The sequence below is a fragment of the Marmota monax genome, unplaced genomic scaffold, assembly GCF_021218885.2.
Source record: "Marmota monax isolate L192 unplaced genomic scaffold, Marmota_monax_Labrador192_F-V1.1 WCK01_AAM20220418_F8-fsc00196, whole genome shotgun sequence".
NCBI classification, from domain to species: Eukaryota; Metazoa; Chordata; class Mammalia; order Rodentia; family Sciuridae; genus Marmota; species Marmota monax.
The window spans coordinates 2,706,615-2,725,606 of NW_026694390.1; the positions used below are offsets into that span (position 1 = coordinate 2,706,615).

Here is an 18,992-nt window from a genome sequence, read left to right on the forward strand (position 1 = left end):
ACCACAGAGCTCCAGCTCAGACACACCATGGTGTTCACATGGGTGTGTGTGCCCCTGAGTAGGGGGCTGATGAGCTGCATACTCCTGGGCTACCAAGCCACCCTGTATGTGGGAGAAAACAGAGGGGATGGTTGGGAGGGACTCATCCCCTGCTCAGGCTGCCTGTGCCGCAAGGGAAATGGTGTCAAGTGTATAGCCCAAGGGCCTGAAGCTGGTCTGGAAATTCCAGCTGTGAGGAGAGTGGGGTTGGGTGTCATGGATCTATTCAAGAAAAGTGGAGCCTAGGATGAGCAGAATTTTGCTGTCCTGAAAACTTAGTAAAAAGCAAAATGTGAGTTTCCTGGGGAGATTTCGTGAGTTGGTAGAGTCTGAAACAGCAAACCAGATGTTTCCTGGTTCCCGCCCATCCTGTGTCTGGACTGCGATTCTTCAGCCTGTTGTTCAGTGCATCCTGGGTCCCCAAGGGGCTCATAGACTCTTCATTCCAAAGACCCAAGTCACAGAGTCTGCCATGGAGGAGGTGGGCTGCCCTATCTTGGAGAACTGCAGGAGGGTAGGTTTGCTCCTTTCTAGAGGGAAGAGAACCTTCACTGAGGCCCTGGAGAGGGGCTCTCGGTGGCAGCAGCTTGTCTCAAAGTTCTCCAAGGGGTCAGGAAGCTGCACCTGGGGACCCACAGTGCTCCCACCAGCTTGCTGTCTTCTGTCTTTGATGCTCATGTCTAATCTCTAGATGTGACCTCTGTTTCCCTAGGTGGGAGGTGCTCCGTAATGCATCATTTGGGCTTCATTTCAGTCTGTGAGGGATCATTGCTGCCTTTAGAATCAGCAGTTCCAAACAATGGGCTCCATCAGATCAAACTATGCGTGGCCATTTCTTGCCAGCCCCAACAAGGTGTTTCTTGTTCTGTAAACCCTGGCTATTGGGCCTTTTGGTGCAAAAACAGGTCAAAATTCCCTCCTGACTACTCAAAGGTCCAGAGCTAAAACCAAACCCTCCATCAGGGAATCACAGAAAGCAATAAACCTTTGGGTTCTGGGAGCCACCCTGCCAGGGTTCACATCTTCCTAAGCTGCAGGTTTGCAGTGAGCCCTCAACTTTATACCTATTGAGTTCCTTCTCTCAGGTCCCATGACAGTGGCTGACCCTTATGAATGCCTACTGTGTACCAGGCATGGCACAGAGCACTTTGCATGTTATTTTCAAGAGGGAAAAATATAGGCAAAAACAGTCTAAGTCACTTTCCCAAGATCATGCATTTCGTAAATGGTGTAGGGTTGGGCAAGATAATTAACCTTTGCAAGCCTCAGTCTCCTCACTTGTAAAATGTGGTTAATACAATTCATCACCTATCTGGAATGCTGTGAGGTTGGATAAAGCAATATACACCGCACCCAGCAGAGTAGTGAGTCCATAGTAGACGAAGTCACTTAATAATATGTCCAGCTGGAGGAGAGAGAAAATACTAGAGCACCAATCAACAGTGGTGATCAAATAACGAAGTCACTAGCTCCTGAACCCATGTAAGTAACCTATAGTCTTCCTGAGCCTGTGGAAGCGGAGACTGTCAGCCTTGTTCAATGCTAGTTCCTGGGGCTTTGTACACATCTGGCAAAAGGGGAGGAGTGCTTGATGAAAGTTGAATAAACGAGAGAAGAACAGTCCCAAGGGGTTGTTCACAGCATGGATCAGTCCCCTCCCTGCAGACCGTGCTCTCCTCTGCCTTGTGGCTCTAATTTCCAAGCGGAGGGAAAGCTTCCCAAGCAAAGGCATGGCTGGGTCTTGACCAGTGCTAACTTCCCCAGAGGGAAGAGGCTGAGGGTCTGGGAGCAGAGTTGAACCTCCTATGGCCTGCCATGGGTGCAAAAGGGTCTTTCTTTGATGGGAAATGGCAAAAGTCAGAGGTGGTTATAGAGCCCCACAGACACACGTCACAGTGGGTACAGCATCTTGGATACCCTGGACCATGGTGACCATCTGAGTTTGTAGGTCCCACCCTGTATTACATGGATGGACACTGATTCTAGTCCACACTCCCAGGATAGCGTGGCAAGTGGCTGCCAGCATGCTGCACCCCCAGTTCACGGAGGCATTCTCCCATCCTTGGCCTGCCCAGATCCTTATCAATCCCTTTTTTGGAAAGACTGCCTCTGCCCACTGATAAATGATACATCTGAGTATAATAACTTCTGAACTGAATTCTAACACAACATCCCCACTTGCAGAATTAGTCCTGAAAGAGCCCATTTGCTCTGGGAAAACACCTTTTTCTGAAGACCTTTTTTTGCTCTTGGTTTGGCCAAAGCTTTGATCCAGAAGTAACAGAGAATGGGAGAGTGTGAGGATGAGGAAGGCCATGGTAACAGTGGTGACAATGGATTTCCAGGCAGTCCCAGCTCCTGGCTCCCATCCTGGAAGTACTGAGCTCTGCCTGCATCTTTCCAGAAATGTGAGCCTCTACCTTTCCAATTTCCTCTTACACCTCTTCTAGGTTTCCCACCCCCACCTCCGCATGACAACGTGGCGATCACGTGGCCCATATGGGGATCAGAGAATCCTATTGGGTATGCCAGCTTAATGAAATACTTGCAGTTTATTAAACCCAGGCTTCCCTAAGCCCTGAGTGCCTGTGGGTATTTGAAAGCTGAAGGTAACCCCAAGCTACCACAAACGTAATTGCTACATGTGTCCGTGCATTCTTGCTGCAACCTCAAACTCCTCCTCTTATGCAGTGTGCGAAATGAGCAACATAAAGTAACTCCTAGTCAGACAAGGCGGGGAATGTGGGGAAATGCTGAGAGAGTCTCCCCAGAACCCCTCAGGGCCTCTAAAAGTATATGAAGTTCCCATTACTTCTAGCCACTGAGGGCGCTTCTCCACCCCCTGGCTGCTCAGTGTTTGCAGAATTGGTTCATTATAAGTGAGGCAGTCAGCATGCCTCAAATGTCAACCTTCCATGTCAACTTTGCATGATGTAGCTCAAATATTTCAAGCCCTGTTTCAGCAAGCCTTGCTCTCAGCAGCAGGGCTAGCAGAGAGCAGTGTCTGGCAGCTCCCTCTAGAGCTATATTTCTGTTCCTCCTCCAGGGCTTGACTGCAGTGGGCTGTTCCAAGTCTGGGAGGGGATGTAGAGAACCCCAGGTGAACTGGAGTTCGCTCCTCTGAACCCAGGAGGGGCTGCCCCTGGGGGATGCTTTCCCATTCATCTGTCTCCTCGGCCTTGGGTCTGTAAATCAGGGGTGAGGGGCTCATATGGAAGCAGCAAACAAAGGCCTCAAGGGAGGTGCCTCTCTCTATGTGGATAGTCATCTGGATATTGGAAAAGGAGATCCTGTTGGTGACACTCAGGGGGACCTGCTCCAGGAACCTCAGCAGCAACCCGTTGACCCACACACAGCTCTTGCGACTCAGGTTCTTGAGGCAGAAGGCCAGCAGAGTGCTGCCGGGCTCCAGGTAGGGCTCCAGGGACAGGTGTCGGCGGGAAAGGTGGGGCACCTGCAGTTGGAGGTGGGTGTCATGTCCCCGGCCAATCAGCAGTGGGCTGGTGTCATGCTGCAACTCCAGTGGGACATTGATGAAGGCGGCAGTGCCCAGCGTGGGGTGGTACAGGCTTACCCGCAGGACTGTGAGAGAACTTTCCATGGATGAGCTCCTGAGAGGATGGAAAAGAGACTCACCTCTGTGGCTCCCTGAGGTCACACAGCCTGTTCACCTCAGGGACCCCCTGTCCCCAGCCACATTTAGCTAATCAAAAACACATGTCCATGGATTCTGCCCAACCCAAGATGGAGTCAAGGTTGCAGAACTGAGTTTAGTGCTAGCTTCATCTCTCCTGTGTTTAGACAGTAGGACATGCCACCTATCCTCTCTGAGTCTTGTTTTCTGTATTATGAGTATGTCCATCTTTCCATGCAGCAAATGGGGCATACCACCTGTCAGGGTGGGGTTTTGGTGGACTAGCATTTGGAGATAATTTGGTCCCACTTCATGGGAAGAGGGGGATAGACAGTCCACACCATCTTACTATCTAGCAATCACACAACAAACTCTCCCTGAGCCCTCCTTTAAGCCTGGCACCGAATCAGTTTTTGTGGATCAGCAGATGCAAATTACCCTTCTCCTTAGGAGCATCCAGCTGGAGGAGGAGATAGTGCTCTAGCTCTGGAGGTGTGGCAGGACACAGGTGAGGGCAGCCTACTTGGTCCTGGGTATCAGAAAGGGAGAATAAGGACAGCAAGCATCTTCTAAGCACTTCCTGTAGGCTGGGCACCATGCTTGGCACTTCTCCCTTGTGAAAGGGATGAGCATCCCATCCTCACCTCTGAGCAGAAAGCAGATGCTGATGCAAAAGGTGGAGAGTGCTAAGAGATCTCTCGCTAAAGAACCCAGAGGTGCTCAGTGGAGGCAACCGCAATGTCTACTACAGTGAGAAATGCACACATCCTTTGTCCCACACTCCATCTCCAGGAATTTTTCCTGTAGAAACTCATTGGCACATACCATAAAGCCACCTCCAATGATCAGCTTTGTTCCTGTATGGATTTGAGGAACACAAACTCTCTGGCACTTCACATACCCGTATTCCATCCCAAATGCTCCTTATTGTTCAAGGCCAGGTTCAAAGGCTTCCTCTTCTATGAGTTTTTTTTTTTTTTTTTTTTTTTTTGGCCTGGGGAAGGTGATCCCTCTTGTCATCTGGCCCCCCAGCTACATTTTGTATTTCATGACTGAATTCTGTAAGCCCTTATCCTGTCTTCCTTGAACTCCTCTCCTATCTCCCTGAGGTCTCCCAAGGGCAGGTAGATTGTGTCCCATTACCCAGTATAGACAGCACCTGGCAAGAGCAAGTGTCTAAGGCACATCTGGACTAAATAAGAAGCCCACGCTAGTGAAATCAGGTCCCAAGATACCACAAATAGTAGACTAATCCTCAAGGGCTGTAGAACAAGGCTGTGCTGGGTGGTACAGAATCCTGGTCTCTCCTTGTGCCCAACCATCTGCACCTCCTGCCTTTTGGATGTATTAAGTTAATGTTGACCTTCCAGTCTAACAGCAAGGCCTAGGCCTCTTGGGACACCCCGTTTAGCTGGTGTACAGTATTTCTGCCCACATTTCTCCAGGACAGCTGGAACGGGCAGCCATACCTTCAGATTTAACTAGAAACTCAGACTTCACTTCTAGAAATCAATCCCAAGGTGTGAAGACCCCGAAAAAATCTCTCAGAAAGGATTCATTGCCACTTTGTGTGACCTTACTCTGCTATGTTGAGTGATCCAGAGCTGACAAAAGTCACCCGTCAGAGCCGAGGCCTGAAGGGACAGTCAAAGGTCTCCTGGATCCTGGCTGGTCTGTAGAAGTGGAAAACCCAGCCCTCCTGTCTAGAAAGACACTCTGGAGTGTGTGTCTGGTGAGGATAGCTTCTCCCAGCCTCCCTGAGGGTTCTAGTCCCTCTGACCTCTACTTACCTTATGGCCAGGGCCTCATCTGCATTAGCCCTGCTTCTGTGAGCTCTCTCGAAGGAGTGGGTCTGGGGTGGGGCAAGACCAGGGACGCTTCTTATGGCTGTGGTTCAGTATCATGATGTGTCAGAACATGCTTCGGTTTTGTTGCTTTCTTCCTTATTCTCCTTAGGAAAGATAATGAAAGTGTAATTTTCATTTGCAGAAGTGTAACCCACTGCCTGGAGTTGGAAAATCCCAGTCTGGGACCCCTTCTAGGAGGGGCCTGCTGAAAGGTGGGGTTCCCTCCTGGGTTGTAACATTCCTACCACCACAACCCCAGTGTCCACAAGCTTCCTTCCCCCTGGCTGTTGAGTGGGGTGAAAGCAGCTCAGATGTGTTGGAAAGGAGATCTTTGTGGGTGGACAGATGGCCACTGGCAGGGAGCTCCCACAGCATGAGGAGCTCATTCTGGCTGGACAGAGTTTGGCCAAGGAAGTTATGGGCAATGTGGCAGTCTCCAAAGGGTCTCGGGAAAAGGTGAGGTGCAGCAGAGAGAGAAAGGCCACTTACAGAAGGTGGCCTGTCCTGCAGAGCATCAAGAAAGATATCTCCAATGCCCACTCTTCTTGGCTCTATTGATCTGCAAGCAGTCTAGAAAATGTCAAGGTGGACCCACCCACAACTTTGGGCTCTGAATGAATGTCATGGTAGTGGTGACCTCTCATGTGGCATGGCTCTTCACAGTCCACCAATGTGTTCATGTCACCCTCGTTACCCACCACCCTGCCAAGGTGACCAAAGACATGTGCCCATTTGATGCAGGGGGAATCAAGGCTCCAGGAAGATATGTGCCAAGCACAAGCCCCAAAATGTGTCAGTGGCAATGTCCTTTCTTTTTCTCATCAGACCCTGGCTATCTTGGGACCTCTTAGTGTTTATAGCTGAAGGGTGCAAGGTGGGCCACCCCAATCAGCCAGCAGGTGCTTGGTCCACCTCACTGCCCCCAGCCTCTGCTTACTCACTCCTCATGAATAACCCATGTGGCCTCTGACAGATGCTTCTGCCTGCTTCCTGTATTCTAAGCACTTAGGTCCTGCCTTCACTCTGGTTCGTTGCTTAGTAACTAACGGGAAAACAGAGAACTCGAGCCATAATCATCCATCCTTACCTGCTCCAGCCAATGTGATACCACCACTCAGGCTTCCTAGGCAATCAGCTCCCCCAGAGATGGGAACTGAATCTACATTTGGAGTGCTCAAAGCATTAAGTGCAGGCTCCTGCCCGAGTTCCCTCCTCCCCACTATCTCCCTGTGTTCCAGCAAGCCCAGGGCTCTGCCAGATGTGCCAGGGAGGCTTGCACATATGCTTGGAATGTCAGCACCGCCGCTGGGGGCTCAGGGAGACTCAGGCACAAATAGTGGTTGCTACGGAAGGATGATGATGGGAGGGCTTTCTGGAGGTGGGAGGCCTGGGGCTAGTCCTGACCTCAAGATCAGACTCAAGAGGCTGGGTGCTTAGCAGTTAAGGGTCTGGGCTTTGGCCTCAGTTATGTTTGATTCACCTTCTATGTCTTCATTAAAGACATAGAATTATGGTTAAATCTTTTCATCTCTCAGAGCCTTGTGTTTTCTACCTATGGAATGGGAGTGGTCAGAATATCTATTTTAGAAGACTGTTGTGAGTATTCAGAAAAGAAAAGAGAAAAAGCATTAAAGTGCCTTAGGTATGGTGCCTGGCTCAGAGCAGTCTCAATGAATGAGAGCCAACTTGAATGATGAAGCTCCCTCCAAAAGAGGTGGTTATAGGTACCTTCCCACCAAGAACAACTATACATGCTGAGTTTTTACAAATCTGAAGGCACTGGAGAGCAACAGATGGCTAGAACCCAAGAGAGGAGAGACCTGTTCACTTAAGCCTCACATACTAGCCTTCTTCCCTGTGAGGCATTTGCCAGTTTAAAAATGACTGGGGCTAAAAACTGAACAGAAAGTGGCATTTGAGAACTCTTGAGAGTCTTGCAGGTCAGGGGAGACAAACACTGGAGCTCAGGATGCAGAAGGTCAAGAGCCCAGAGAACCACAGAAAATGGAGCTCTTCTTCTTTATTGTCAAGTCATGTGCTGATTTCAAAGTGGGTGGGATGAGAAACTGAGACCCCCACGTAAAAGCAAGTGCTAAAAGACTATGAAGACAAGCAGAGGCTTAGGGAGTCTCATAGCACTGAGTGGACCAAAATTGGAGTTCAGGACCAAGGAAGAAGGGCCCTGTTAAACACCCAGGCTTTCAATTGAGACCCATAGGATTCACCTAGAACTAAGGGAAGACCAAAGAAGACCCAACCTAAAGACGACTGAGGCCCAACCCCAAATGATCTCCATCTCCCTCCTCTAACTGCCTGTTGGAAGGAAGTTAAATCCCTACTAGACAAAGTTAATATCTTACAGGGCTGCCACAATTTTTCATTAATGATGCTCCATGATTAATTTAAAAATTACCAGGCATTCTGAAATACGAGAGAGAGAGAGAGAGAGAGAGAGAGAGAGAGAGAGAGAGAGAGAGAGAGACCGTAAGAGAAAAAACAGGCAACAGAAATAGCCTCAGTGACAGGCTCACAAAATGATCTGAACAAGTGGTCATAGAAGCTTTGTTTCACTAATGAAAAACTGTCAACAACCCAAATGTCCATTAAGAGAAAAACTGGCAAGGAAATTGTATAAAATGCACAAAATGAAGCATTACAGAGCAATACAGAAGAGGATGAGCTAGAGATACAAAAATAAATAAATAAATAAATAAATAAATAAATATCTCAAAACACATGGAACAAAAGAAACAGGAACAAAAGGCATATATGATTCTATAAATATAAAGTATAAGACAGACAAAACTAACCCATAAGTGACAGAAATCAGAGTATTATATCTCTGAAAGAGGTTTTGACTGGTCTATCAGTTTTCTAGGGCTGCCCTAACAAGGGACCATACTATGTGTGACTTAAATTACAAAAATATTACCTCACATTTCTGGAGACCAGAAGTCCAAGACCAAGGTTTTGACAGAGCTGGTTCCTCCAGCAGGCTGTACGGAAGAGAGTCAGTTCCACACCTCTCACATAGCTTCTAGTGGTTTGCTGGCCGTCTTTGGCATTCCATGGCTTGTAGGTGCTTGATCTTCACCTTTGCCTTCATGCTCACACGGTGTTCTCTCTGCATGCAAGTCGCATTGAATTAGGGACCACCTTAATGACTTTGTTGACTACCTCTGCAAAAACACCATCCCCAAATAAGGTCACCTTCTGAGAAACTGAGCTGTTCTCAGTAAATGGATTTGAGATGGACTCAATTCAGCCATAACTAGAAAGCAGCATGAGAGACTTTTCAGAAATGATCAAAGTGTAGTGGTGACATATGCATTCAGATAGACAAAAACTTACATTGGGAGTTTGTGATTTTACATTTTGCTCTATGGGATTTATTTTTTTACTTACTTATTTTGCTCTATGGGATTTATTTATTTACTTACTTACTTATTTTGCTTTATGGGATCTATTTATTTATTTAGTTAGTTAGTTAGTTCTATGGGGTTTATTTATTTATTTTGCTCCATGGGATGGATGGATTGATTGACTGATTGATTGATTTTGCTCTGTGGGATTTACACAGAATAGTTTCACTGCTCTAAAAATTCTCTATGCTCTACCTATTCATTCTTCTTTTCCTCCAATCTCTAGCAACTACTTATCTTTCTGTTGTCTTCATAGTTTTGTCTCTTTCTAGAATATTGTATAGTTAGTATCGTACAATATGTAGCTTTTCCAGATTGGCTTATTTCACTTAGTAATATTCATTTAAAGTTCCTCCATGTCTTTTCATGACTATAACTTATTTATTTTCAATACTGTATAATATTACACTGTCTGGATGTACCCCAGTACATTTATCCATTCAATTACCTATTGAATGTATGAATAAAGTTGCTTTAAACATCTGTGTGCTAGTATTTGTATGGATATAAGTTTTCAACTATTTTAGGTACATATCAAAGGGCAGAATTATAGGATATATTAAGAGTATGTTTAGTTGTATAAGAAACTTCCAAGCTGTCTTCCAAAGTAGTTGTACCATTTTGCATTCCCACCAGCAATGAATGTGAGTCCCTGGTGCTCTGTATTCTTGCCAGCATTTGGCATTATCCCTGTTTGGATTTTCATCATGCTAATAGGTAAGTAGTGGTATCTAAATGTTTTAAATGGAAGTTTCCTAATGACATGAGATTTTGAGCATCATTTAATATACTTATTATTTGCCATTTCTATATTCTTTGGTGAGGTGTCCAGATCTTTTGTCCATTTTTTAATTCAGTTGTTTTTTTCTTCTTATAGTTGTGTTTTAAGAGTTCTTTCTTTCTTTTGATAACACTCATTCACCAAAAAAGAAAATTCGTAAATATTTTCTTCCAGTCTGTGGCTTATTTTCTTGTTCTAGTAACAATGTCTTTTTTTTTTTTTTTTAGAGCAGAAGTTTTAAACTTTAATGAAGTCCAGCTTATCGACTGTTTCTTTTATGGGCTATACCTTTGGTGTTATACCTAAAAATCATTACTAAACCCAAGGTCATATAGATTTTTTTCAATATTATCTTTTAGGAGTTTTACAGTTTTATATTTACATTTAGGTGTATGATCAATTTTGAATTAATATTTATGAAAGGTGTAAGTTCTATGTCTTAGGTTCTTTTTTTGGCATATATATATATATATATATATATAGTTGTCTCAGCACCTTTTGTTTAAAATACAACTTTTTTCTCCATTGTATTCCTATCACTCCTTTGTCAAAAATCCTGACTATATTTATGTAATGTATTTCTGAGCTTTTGCTTTTGTACCATTGATCTATTTGACCATTTCTTCACCAATACCACACTGTCTTGATTATTGTAGCTTTTTAGTAAATCTTGAAGCTGGGTGGTATTCGTCCTTCAACTTGATTTTCTTCCTTCAATAATATGTTGGCTATTTTGGGTCTTTTGCCTCTCTATAAACTTTTGGAATCAGTTGGTTAACAGCCACAAGATAACTTGGTGGGATTTTTATTTGGGCATTGAATCTATAGCTAAAGGTGGAAAGAACTGACATCTTGATAATGTTGAATAAACATGAGATGTTTCTTTCTTTCTTTAGTTCCTTTTAAATTTCTTTTATCACAGTTTTCTAGTTTTCCTTATATATCTCTTACATGTTTTGTTAGATTTATATCTAAATATTTCCTTTTCATAGATGCTGACATAAATGGTATGTACTTTTAGCTCAGATTCCACTGGTTCATTGGTTTTATATAGGAAAGTAACAGGTTTCTTTATATTAATCTTGTACCTTGCAATTTTTCCATAATCATTAGTTCTACAGTTGGGTATTTTTTTTTTTTTTTGGTTCTTTCAGATTTTATGCGTAGGTAATTGTCATATGCAAATAAGATAGTTTTATTCTTCCTTTCCAATACATATATCTTTTACTTTCTTATTTCTTGAGCTATGACTTTCAGTATGATGTTGAAAAAGAGTGGTAAAAGGGGACTCTTTGTCTTATTCTTGATCTTAGTGTCAAAATTTTGTTTTTCATCATTAAGTATGATGTCAGCTGAAGGCTTTTTGCAATGCTCTTTTTCAAGTTTCCTTATATTCCTAGTTTACTGGAGACATTTTACTTTATAGAAGCCATACTTCAACTTTCAAAAAAGGAACAGTCCAAGAGAGATCCAGATATTGAAATTATCAAACACTTTAAAAAATAACTTTATGCCGATTGCAGTGGTACATGCCTATAATCCCAGTGATTTGGGAGGCTGAGGCAAGAGGATCACCAGCTCAGAGCCAGCCTCAGCAATTTAGTGAGGCCCTGAGCAACTCAGTAAGACCCTGTCTCTACATAAAATATAAAAAAGGGCTGGTGATGTGGCTCAGTGGTTAAGTACTCCTGGGTTCAATCCCTGATACAAAACAAAGCAGAACAAAACAGTTACATACAAGGAAATAAATGCAAGATGGATAATTTTATCATAGAATGAGAATTTATTTTTAAAAAGACATCATATTTAAGTCTAGAACTAGAGATATAATAACTTAAATGAAGGACTCAATCGATGGGTTAATAAATGATTTATTATAGATTAGCAGATGAAATGATTGATAGATTGGAAGATAGGTCAGTTGAATGTATCTAGACTGAATTGTGGAAAGAAAAGAAAATGGCAAATTCAGGGAAATATATAAGACAAATATGGGACGCTGATGGAAAAAAATCAAATATCCATGTAATTGTGATCCCAGAGATAAGTAAGACAATGGGGCAGAAGAAATATTTAGATAATTAGTCTGAGGATTTTCTTAAACTGATCAAAGACAGTGTGCTACAGATTCAAGTAGCAGGATAAACTCCAGGAAGAATAAACACAAAGAAAACCATGGTTAAGCTCATCAAGGTAAAACTGCTAAAAACCAGAGTCAATGAGGAAGTCTTTAAAGTAGGCTGAGAAAGGGCACAAAACCTTCAAATCAGCAGCACTAAATGTTATGGTTGGCTTTTCAGTAATTATGAAATTTCAGACAATGGCATCTTTAAAGTTCCAGAAGAAAATAACTGCTAACCTAGAATTCTACATCCAGGTATTCTTAAATTATAAAGGCAACAAAAACAGAATCTTTCACCAGTTCACTTACACTAAAATAAATCACAGTACTCTTTAGGCAGAGGGAAATGATTCCAAATAGAAGCACAGATACGCAGAAAGAAATGAAGAGCAATCGAAAGGGGTATGTGCTGATAAACCAAAGTTAATATTTAACTATGTGAAACAATGATGACAATGACATTTAAAAATATGTTTAAAATATATGTATAATTAAAGTCCATGACAACAGTAGCTTTGAAGTTGTCATGGAGTTTAATTAATTACGATGTTCCAAGATCCTTGAACTCTCCAAGATGCAATAAAACTACTAATGTAAGGTAGACACTAATAAGTCAAGGATGCATGGAATAATCTCTTAAAAATAAATAAAAGAATAATAATATCTTTGTGACAAACTAATAGAGGGAGAATGGAATAACAAATTAACAGTTACAATGAAGATTGTGGAGGCTTGGAAAGACTAGCAGAGTAGGGGAAGAGCCCCAAGGAGGGAGAATGAGGATAGCCCCAGACCAGGACTGCAGCTGAGTTGGGTAGAAGTGAAGAGAGGAGAAGGTGCACACTGAGCAGACACCGACTCATTCCGGGAGTTCTCCCCCCACCTTCTTGCAGGTGGATGCACTTGGGATCCTTTGGTACAGCAGTTTTTGAGGCTATATTTCCTCTAAATATCTCTGGGTCTTCTTCTCCCCTAGGCTGCTGTTCTGGGATCCAAGATGGCTTCTCCATGGTGTTTTCTGCCCACCCTAAGAGCCTGAGGGCCAGGTGCTCAAACAGCTGACCCAGAAGCTCAGAGAAGGGAAGTGACCTGATGATTTTTGCCTAGTAAATGTGCAAAGTATAGCTTCAGGTAGACTGACTCCCAAGACTCCAGGCCCTGCCATAGCTATCTCTGTGGTCCAGATAGCTTCTGAAAGCTGGGCCACAAACTCCATCTGGGCCTCGCTTTGAGGCCAGTCTTCTGGGTCTGGAGACAAGTGTAGCTCCTGCTTTCTCAGCAGTGAGTCAAGCAGGAGAGGTGAGATTAAGGGTTGGAGGGGAAGAAGAGCTGGGCTGGCCCACAGAGCCACTGGATGGCTGGTAGTTCCAGACCTCTTTGACAGGTGTCTGGAGCTTAACAAAGTTCCCTACCATGGTCTTTGCATCTCCAGCTGTCTTTTCTGCATCCCCAGCCAATCTCTGATACTCTGGGTCCTCCTCATAATGAGGAAAGAGGAGCAAGAGCACTGAGAAAATCCTCTCCTGACAGTTCTTGGGAACTTTCCCAGGAAACCTCAGGAGGGCTGTAGTGACCTAAAGGTTACTTCTAAGGGAGTGGTTCTGAAGCCAGCATTCCAAGCACACTGATTGTCTGGTGAAGGAACCATGTGCAGGCTTGGCAGCTAGACCAGGCTCCAGGGCTCCTGCCAGCACTGTCCCCTCACTCAGCGCAGATGACTGCACTTCCTTGTTGGATGTGTGATAACTAGAAGCTCAAATAACTACTCTGAGGTATGCAAATTTACATGGGGCTGAGTCTTCTGTGGCAAACGTAGCTGGCTATGTTTCAGAGCCTGTCCACAGTGGGTCTTCCCAAGACTACCTGGCCCACTGAGTGTCTCTAAACCAGAGATGGCCTCCTCCTCAGTTCTCCCCATATACACTGGCCTTCTAGTCTGGACAAGACCTCAGTGATACTCAGTTATTCCTGCCCATGAGCAGAGCAGGGAAGTGGGCAGAAGCTTGGCAGGGGGTGCTGCTACCCCTACTTGTGCAACCTTGGACAAGTCCTACCCCCCTCTCTGGGTCTTAGTTTTCCACCCCTCCCTACTGCCCCTGGTTGCAGCCTGACCTCAGGGAAGGGAAGGCTATGTCTACTCTCACGGCTCTGGGGTGAGCGTGTGGAGGAGGAGGAGATGCGTTAACCGTCCCTGTGCCCTCAATAACTGAGTCAGAGCATTTCCCAGAAAGAAAGAGAACTGAAACAACCAGGAAATTCATCTGGCAAGAGGAAGTCCTGCCCAGGCTCTAACTTCTGGAAGTTGGGAGGAACTCTGGGGCTTGTGGGTAAGGGGTGTGCACAGCCAATGCTGGTTGATGGCTCTCCATGTGCAGATGTGTGCTGCAAGGGAGCGGGCAAGAGCTGGGAGGAGGGCAGGCGCAGCCTCCTGACACAGCTGCTGCAGGTTTGGCTCTGCTTGGCCTCTTGGCTATAACAGCCTCTGACTGGCTGTCGGGCAGCTGGTGTTGGGATTCTTGTATCAGCGGGTAAATATCCCCCATCACGTGCTTCTTGGAGAACTCAGAGATGGAGCAACATCCTCCCCAGACATTGCCCTGGAGCTTCCACCCCTAGGGCTTCTACAACACTAGAGCCAGGCATACTCACATCTAAAGCTTGCTCCTTCGTGTGATAGCTGTGTGACCTTGAGCAAATTAGGCAGTGTCTCTGACTCTTATTTTATTTATTTTTTGGTACCCAAGATTGAAACTAGGGGGTCTTAACCACTGAGCCACATCCCCCGCCCCCTGCCTTTTTGCATTTAATTTAGAGACAGAATCTTGCTAAGTTGCTTAGGGCCTCCATAAGTTGCTGAGGCTAGTTTTGCACTTGTGATCCTCCTGCTTCAGGCTCCCGAGCTGCTGGGATTACAGGTGTGTGCCACGCCACCAAGCCTGGCTGACCCTTAGTTTTCTGCTAGTAAATGGGGTTAATTTTCTGCTGTTATGATGGTTAAACAAGATGTGTGAAAAGTACCCTGCTTGCAGGGAGAGCTGATAAATGAGAACTGCTCTTAGTAGAACCTTTGACTATGGAGTAAAGATGCACCCAGGGAGAGGGGCTGTTGGAAGAGACTAAGGTAGCCTACGCAAACCTTAAATTTTCAGAAGGCCCTGGTTTTTGCTTAAGCATAGTTTTGGAGCTGAATCTCTAATGTGCATGGGTTTCATAAAAATTCCATTTTAAATTATAATGAAGTAAAAGAGGAGCTTTAAGAAGCCCCCAGTTTCTCCTGGGACATGTGCCCCTGACATTGGAGAAGGCTGTGCACCTTACAGTCAAGGGAGCTGAGGCTCAGAGCAGACAGTTGATTTGCTCAGGGTCATAGAACTGGGAGGTGTCAGAACAGGATCTGAAACTAGTTGGTGGGACTCCTGAGCCTAACCATGAAGCTATTGTGCCTCACAGGTAGTGGTCTCTGAAGTCTGGCTGCCTGGACTTCTCTAAATTTGTGCTCCTGCTGACTGGCCAGCTGTGATGTTCAGTTGAGAGCAGGCCTGCTTCTTACAGCCCTGCCAAGCCACATGGCTCCCACTCCTGTATCCTGATAGCTTGAGGCCACCAGGTGGCAGCACCCCTAAACCCCACTTTTCTTTTTTTTTTTTTTTTTTTTTTTTTTTTTAATTTTTTATTGTTGGCTGTTCAAAACATTACATAGTTCTTGATATATCATATTTCACAATTTGATTCAAGTGGGTTATGAGCTCCCATTTTTACCCCATATACAGATTGCAGAATCACATCAGTTACACATCCACGTTTTTACATATTGCCATACTAGTGTCTGTTGTGTTCTGCTGCCTTTCCTATCCTCTACTATCCCCCCTCCCCTCCCCTCCCCTCCCCTCCCCTCCCCTCCCCTCCCCTCTTCTCTCTCTGCTCCCTCTACTGACATTCGTTTGTCCCCCTTATATTATTTTTCCCCTTCCCCTCACTTCCTCTTGTATGTACTTTTGTATAACTCTGAGGGTCTCCTTCCATTTCCATGCATTTTCCCTTCTCTCTCCCTTTCCCTCCCACCTCTCATCCCTGTTTACTGTTAATCTTCTTCTCCTGCTCTTCGACCCTACTCTGTTCTTAGTTACTCTCCTTATATCAAAGAAGACATTTGGCATTTGTTTTTTAGGGATTGGCTAGCTTCACTTAGAATAATCTGCTCTAATGCCATCCATTTCCCTGTAAATTCTATGATTTTGTCATTTTTTAATGCAGAGTAATACTCCATTGTGTATAAATGCCACATTTTTTTTATCCATTCATCCATTGAAGGGCATCTAGGTTGGTTCCACAGTCTAGCTATTGTGAATTGTGCTGCTATGAACATAGATGTAGCAGTGTCCCTGTAGCATGCTCTTTTTAGGTCTTTAGGGAATAGACCGAGAAGGGGAATAGCTGGGTCAAATGGTGGCTCCATTCCCAGCTTTCCAAGAAATCTCCATACTGCTTTCCAAATTGGCTGCACCAATTTGCAGTCCCACCAGCAATGTACAAGTGTACCCTTTTCCCCACATCCTCGCCAGCACTTGTTGTTGTTTGACTTCATAATGGCTGCCAATCTAACTGGAGTGAGATGGTATCTTAGGGTGGTTTTGATTTGCATTTCTCTGACTGCTAGAGATGGTGAGCATTTTTTCATGTACTTGTTGATTGACTGTATGTCCTCCTCTGAGAAGTGTCTGTTCAGGTCCTTGGCCCATTTGTTGATTGGGTTGTTTGTTCTCTTATTGTCTAATTTTTTGAGTTCTTTGTATACTCTGGATATTAGGGCTCTATCTGAAGTGTGAGGAGTAAAGATTTGTTCCCAGGATGTAGGCTCTCTATTTACCTCTCTTATTGTATCTTTTGCTGAGAAAAAACTTTTTAGTTTGAGTAAGTCCCATTTGTTGATTCTAGTTATTAACTTTTGTGCTATGGGTGTCCTATTGAGGAATTTGGAGCCCGACCCCACAGTATGTAGATCGTAGCCAACTTTTTCTTCTATCAGACGGCGTGTCTCTGATTTGATATCAAGCTCCTTGATCCATTTTGAATTAACTTTTGTGCATGGCGAGAGAAAGGGATTCAGTTTCATTTTGTTGCATATGGATTTCCAGTTTTCCCAGCACCATTTGTTGAAGATGCTATCCTTCCTCCATTGCATGCTTTTAGCCCCTTTATCAAATATAAGGTAGTTGTAGTTTTGTGGATTGGTTTCTGTGTCCTCTATTCTGTACCATTGGTCCACCCGCCTGTTTTGGTACCAGTACCATGCTGTTTTTGTTACTATTGCTCTGTAGTATAGTTTGAAGTCTGTAAACCCCACTTTTCAAGACAGAAGCCGGAGGTGAGTTTGAAAGCTTGGGACACAACTTTGTCTAATAGAAGATACATGGGAAGTGAGGGCAAGGGTGGGGAGTGTCCTTGCTTCCCTTACTCAAAATGCACTGAAATGGCTCAAGAGAAATCCATAGCAAACTCACCCAACTCATAGTGAGCATGGAGGTAAAGCAGAAGCCAGAGCATTGAGACTGGGTGGTTATGGGCACAGGTGTGGGATGGACAGGCTCAGAAAGGTTAAGTAACCTGCCTGAGGGCAAAGACCAGTAGAGTGAGGATGAGGAGCTAGATGTGCTTCATTATCTGTGAAATGGAGCAAGATGATCTCCCCAGTGAGAGAGGCCCCAAGGAGGAAATGCACCCCAGACTCGCCCCAAGTCGCGTGCACAACAAGCACAAAGCTTGTGATGGAGCTGTGACCACCAGGACAGGGTGCTCCCCTCCCTGACCAAGTTTCAGGGAAGGAAGAGAGCACTTGTAACTCACAGAGACTGTGGATCTCAGGTATGGGAACAACTGCCAAAAACCTGGTATGTTTTAGTTATAGATATTAAAGATTGTTTTTTTTCAATTCCAATTCATCCTGAGGATAGTCCACGTTTTGCATTTACTATCCCTGCACTGAATCATGAAGGTCCTGATCAGAGATATGAATGGAAAGTACTCCCTCAAGGGATGGCTAACAGCCCAACTATGTGTCAAATTTATGTTAAGAAAGTAATCCAGCCACTTAGAAATCAAAATCCTGAACTACAAATATTTCACTATATGGATGATGTATTATTAGCACACAAAGATAAAAACACATTGCTAGAATGTTATGCCACACTTACAAACTTATTAAAAAATTATAATCTAGAGATAGCAATAGATAAAGTACAATTAAATTTTCCAATTAATTATTTAGGAGTTCTATTATCCTCAACCATGGTCCGTCCACCAAAAATTCAAATACGAGTAGATCAACTCAAATCACTTAATGACTTTCAAAAGTTATTAGGAGACATAAATTGGATAAAGCCTTATTTAGGTATACCAACAGGAGAGTTGGGACCTTTATTTGATATCCTAAAAGGTCCATCAGATCCAAATTCACCCCGAATGTTAACGCCTGAAGCAAGAAAGGCATTAAAAATCATTGAAACATATATGGAAAATATGCATTTGGATAGAATTGATATAAGTTTGCCTTTATTATTTATTGTACTACCAACAAAAAATATTCCTACAGGAGTATTTTGGCAAGAAGGTCCATTATTATGGATACATTTCTCTTATTCTCCTAACACTATTCTTACTAGGTATCCTGAGGCTGTAGGACAATTAATACTCAAAAGAATAAAAGCAGCAAAGGGAGTGTTTGGAATTTCTCCCAATAAAATTATTACTCCATATACTAGGAATCAAATTGATGAGTTAGCTAATGAGTTAAATACTTGGGCAATAATCATGTGCAAATCTAATGTTTCATTTGATAACCACTTACCATCTAATCCTTTATTGTCTTTTTGGTCATTGCATCCTGTAATTTTTCCAAAAATGACAAGAAAAACACCTATCATGAATGCTCCAAATATATTCACTGATGGGTCAAATAATGGTACAGCAGCAGTAGTTACCCCTGATCAAACTTTTACATTTTTAGTACCCAAACAATCAGCTCAAAAGGTAGAGCTTAATGCAGTTTTACAAGCTTTTGTGATGTTTAAAGATTCTGTATTTAATTTATTTTCTGATAGTCAGTATGTAGTTAATGCTATAGTATCTCTTGAAGATGCTGGTAGGATTT

At 43.8% G+C, this 18,992-nt stretch overlaps 2 protein-coding genes across 2 annotated transcripts; both read right to left on the reverse strand.

Moving 5' to 3' along the window:
* Nucleotides 1–281: 281 nt before the first annotated feature.
* Nucleotides 282–789, reverse strand: Dcanp1 (dendritic cell associated nuclear protein 1). The gene is given in 4 exon segments (XM_046468048.2): nucleotides 282–361; nucleotides 364–630; nucleotides 676–759; nucleotides 762–789. Coding segments are annotated over 4 exon segments (447 nt in total). The 5' UTR covers nucleotides 778–789.
* Nucleotides 647–5,534, reverse strand: Tifab (TIFA inhibitor). Its single transcript, XM_046468114.2, has 2 exons — nucleotides 5,464–5,534; nucleotides 647–3,650 (listed from the first exon to the last, which is right to left on the reverse strand). Exon 2 carries the CDS (start codon nucleotides 3,638–3,640, stop codon nucleotides 2,999–3,001), a length of 642 nt encoding a protein of 213 aa, XP_046324070.1. The 5' UTR covers nucleotides 3,641–3,650; nucleotides 5,464–5,534; the 3' UTR covers nucleotides 647–2,998.
* Nucleotides 5,535–18,992: the final 13,458 nt, after the last annotated feature.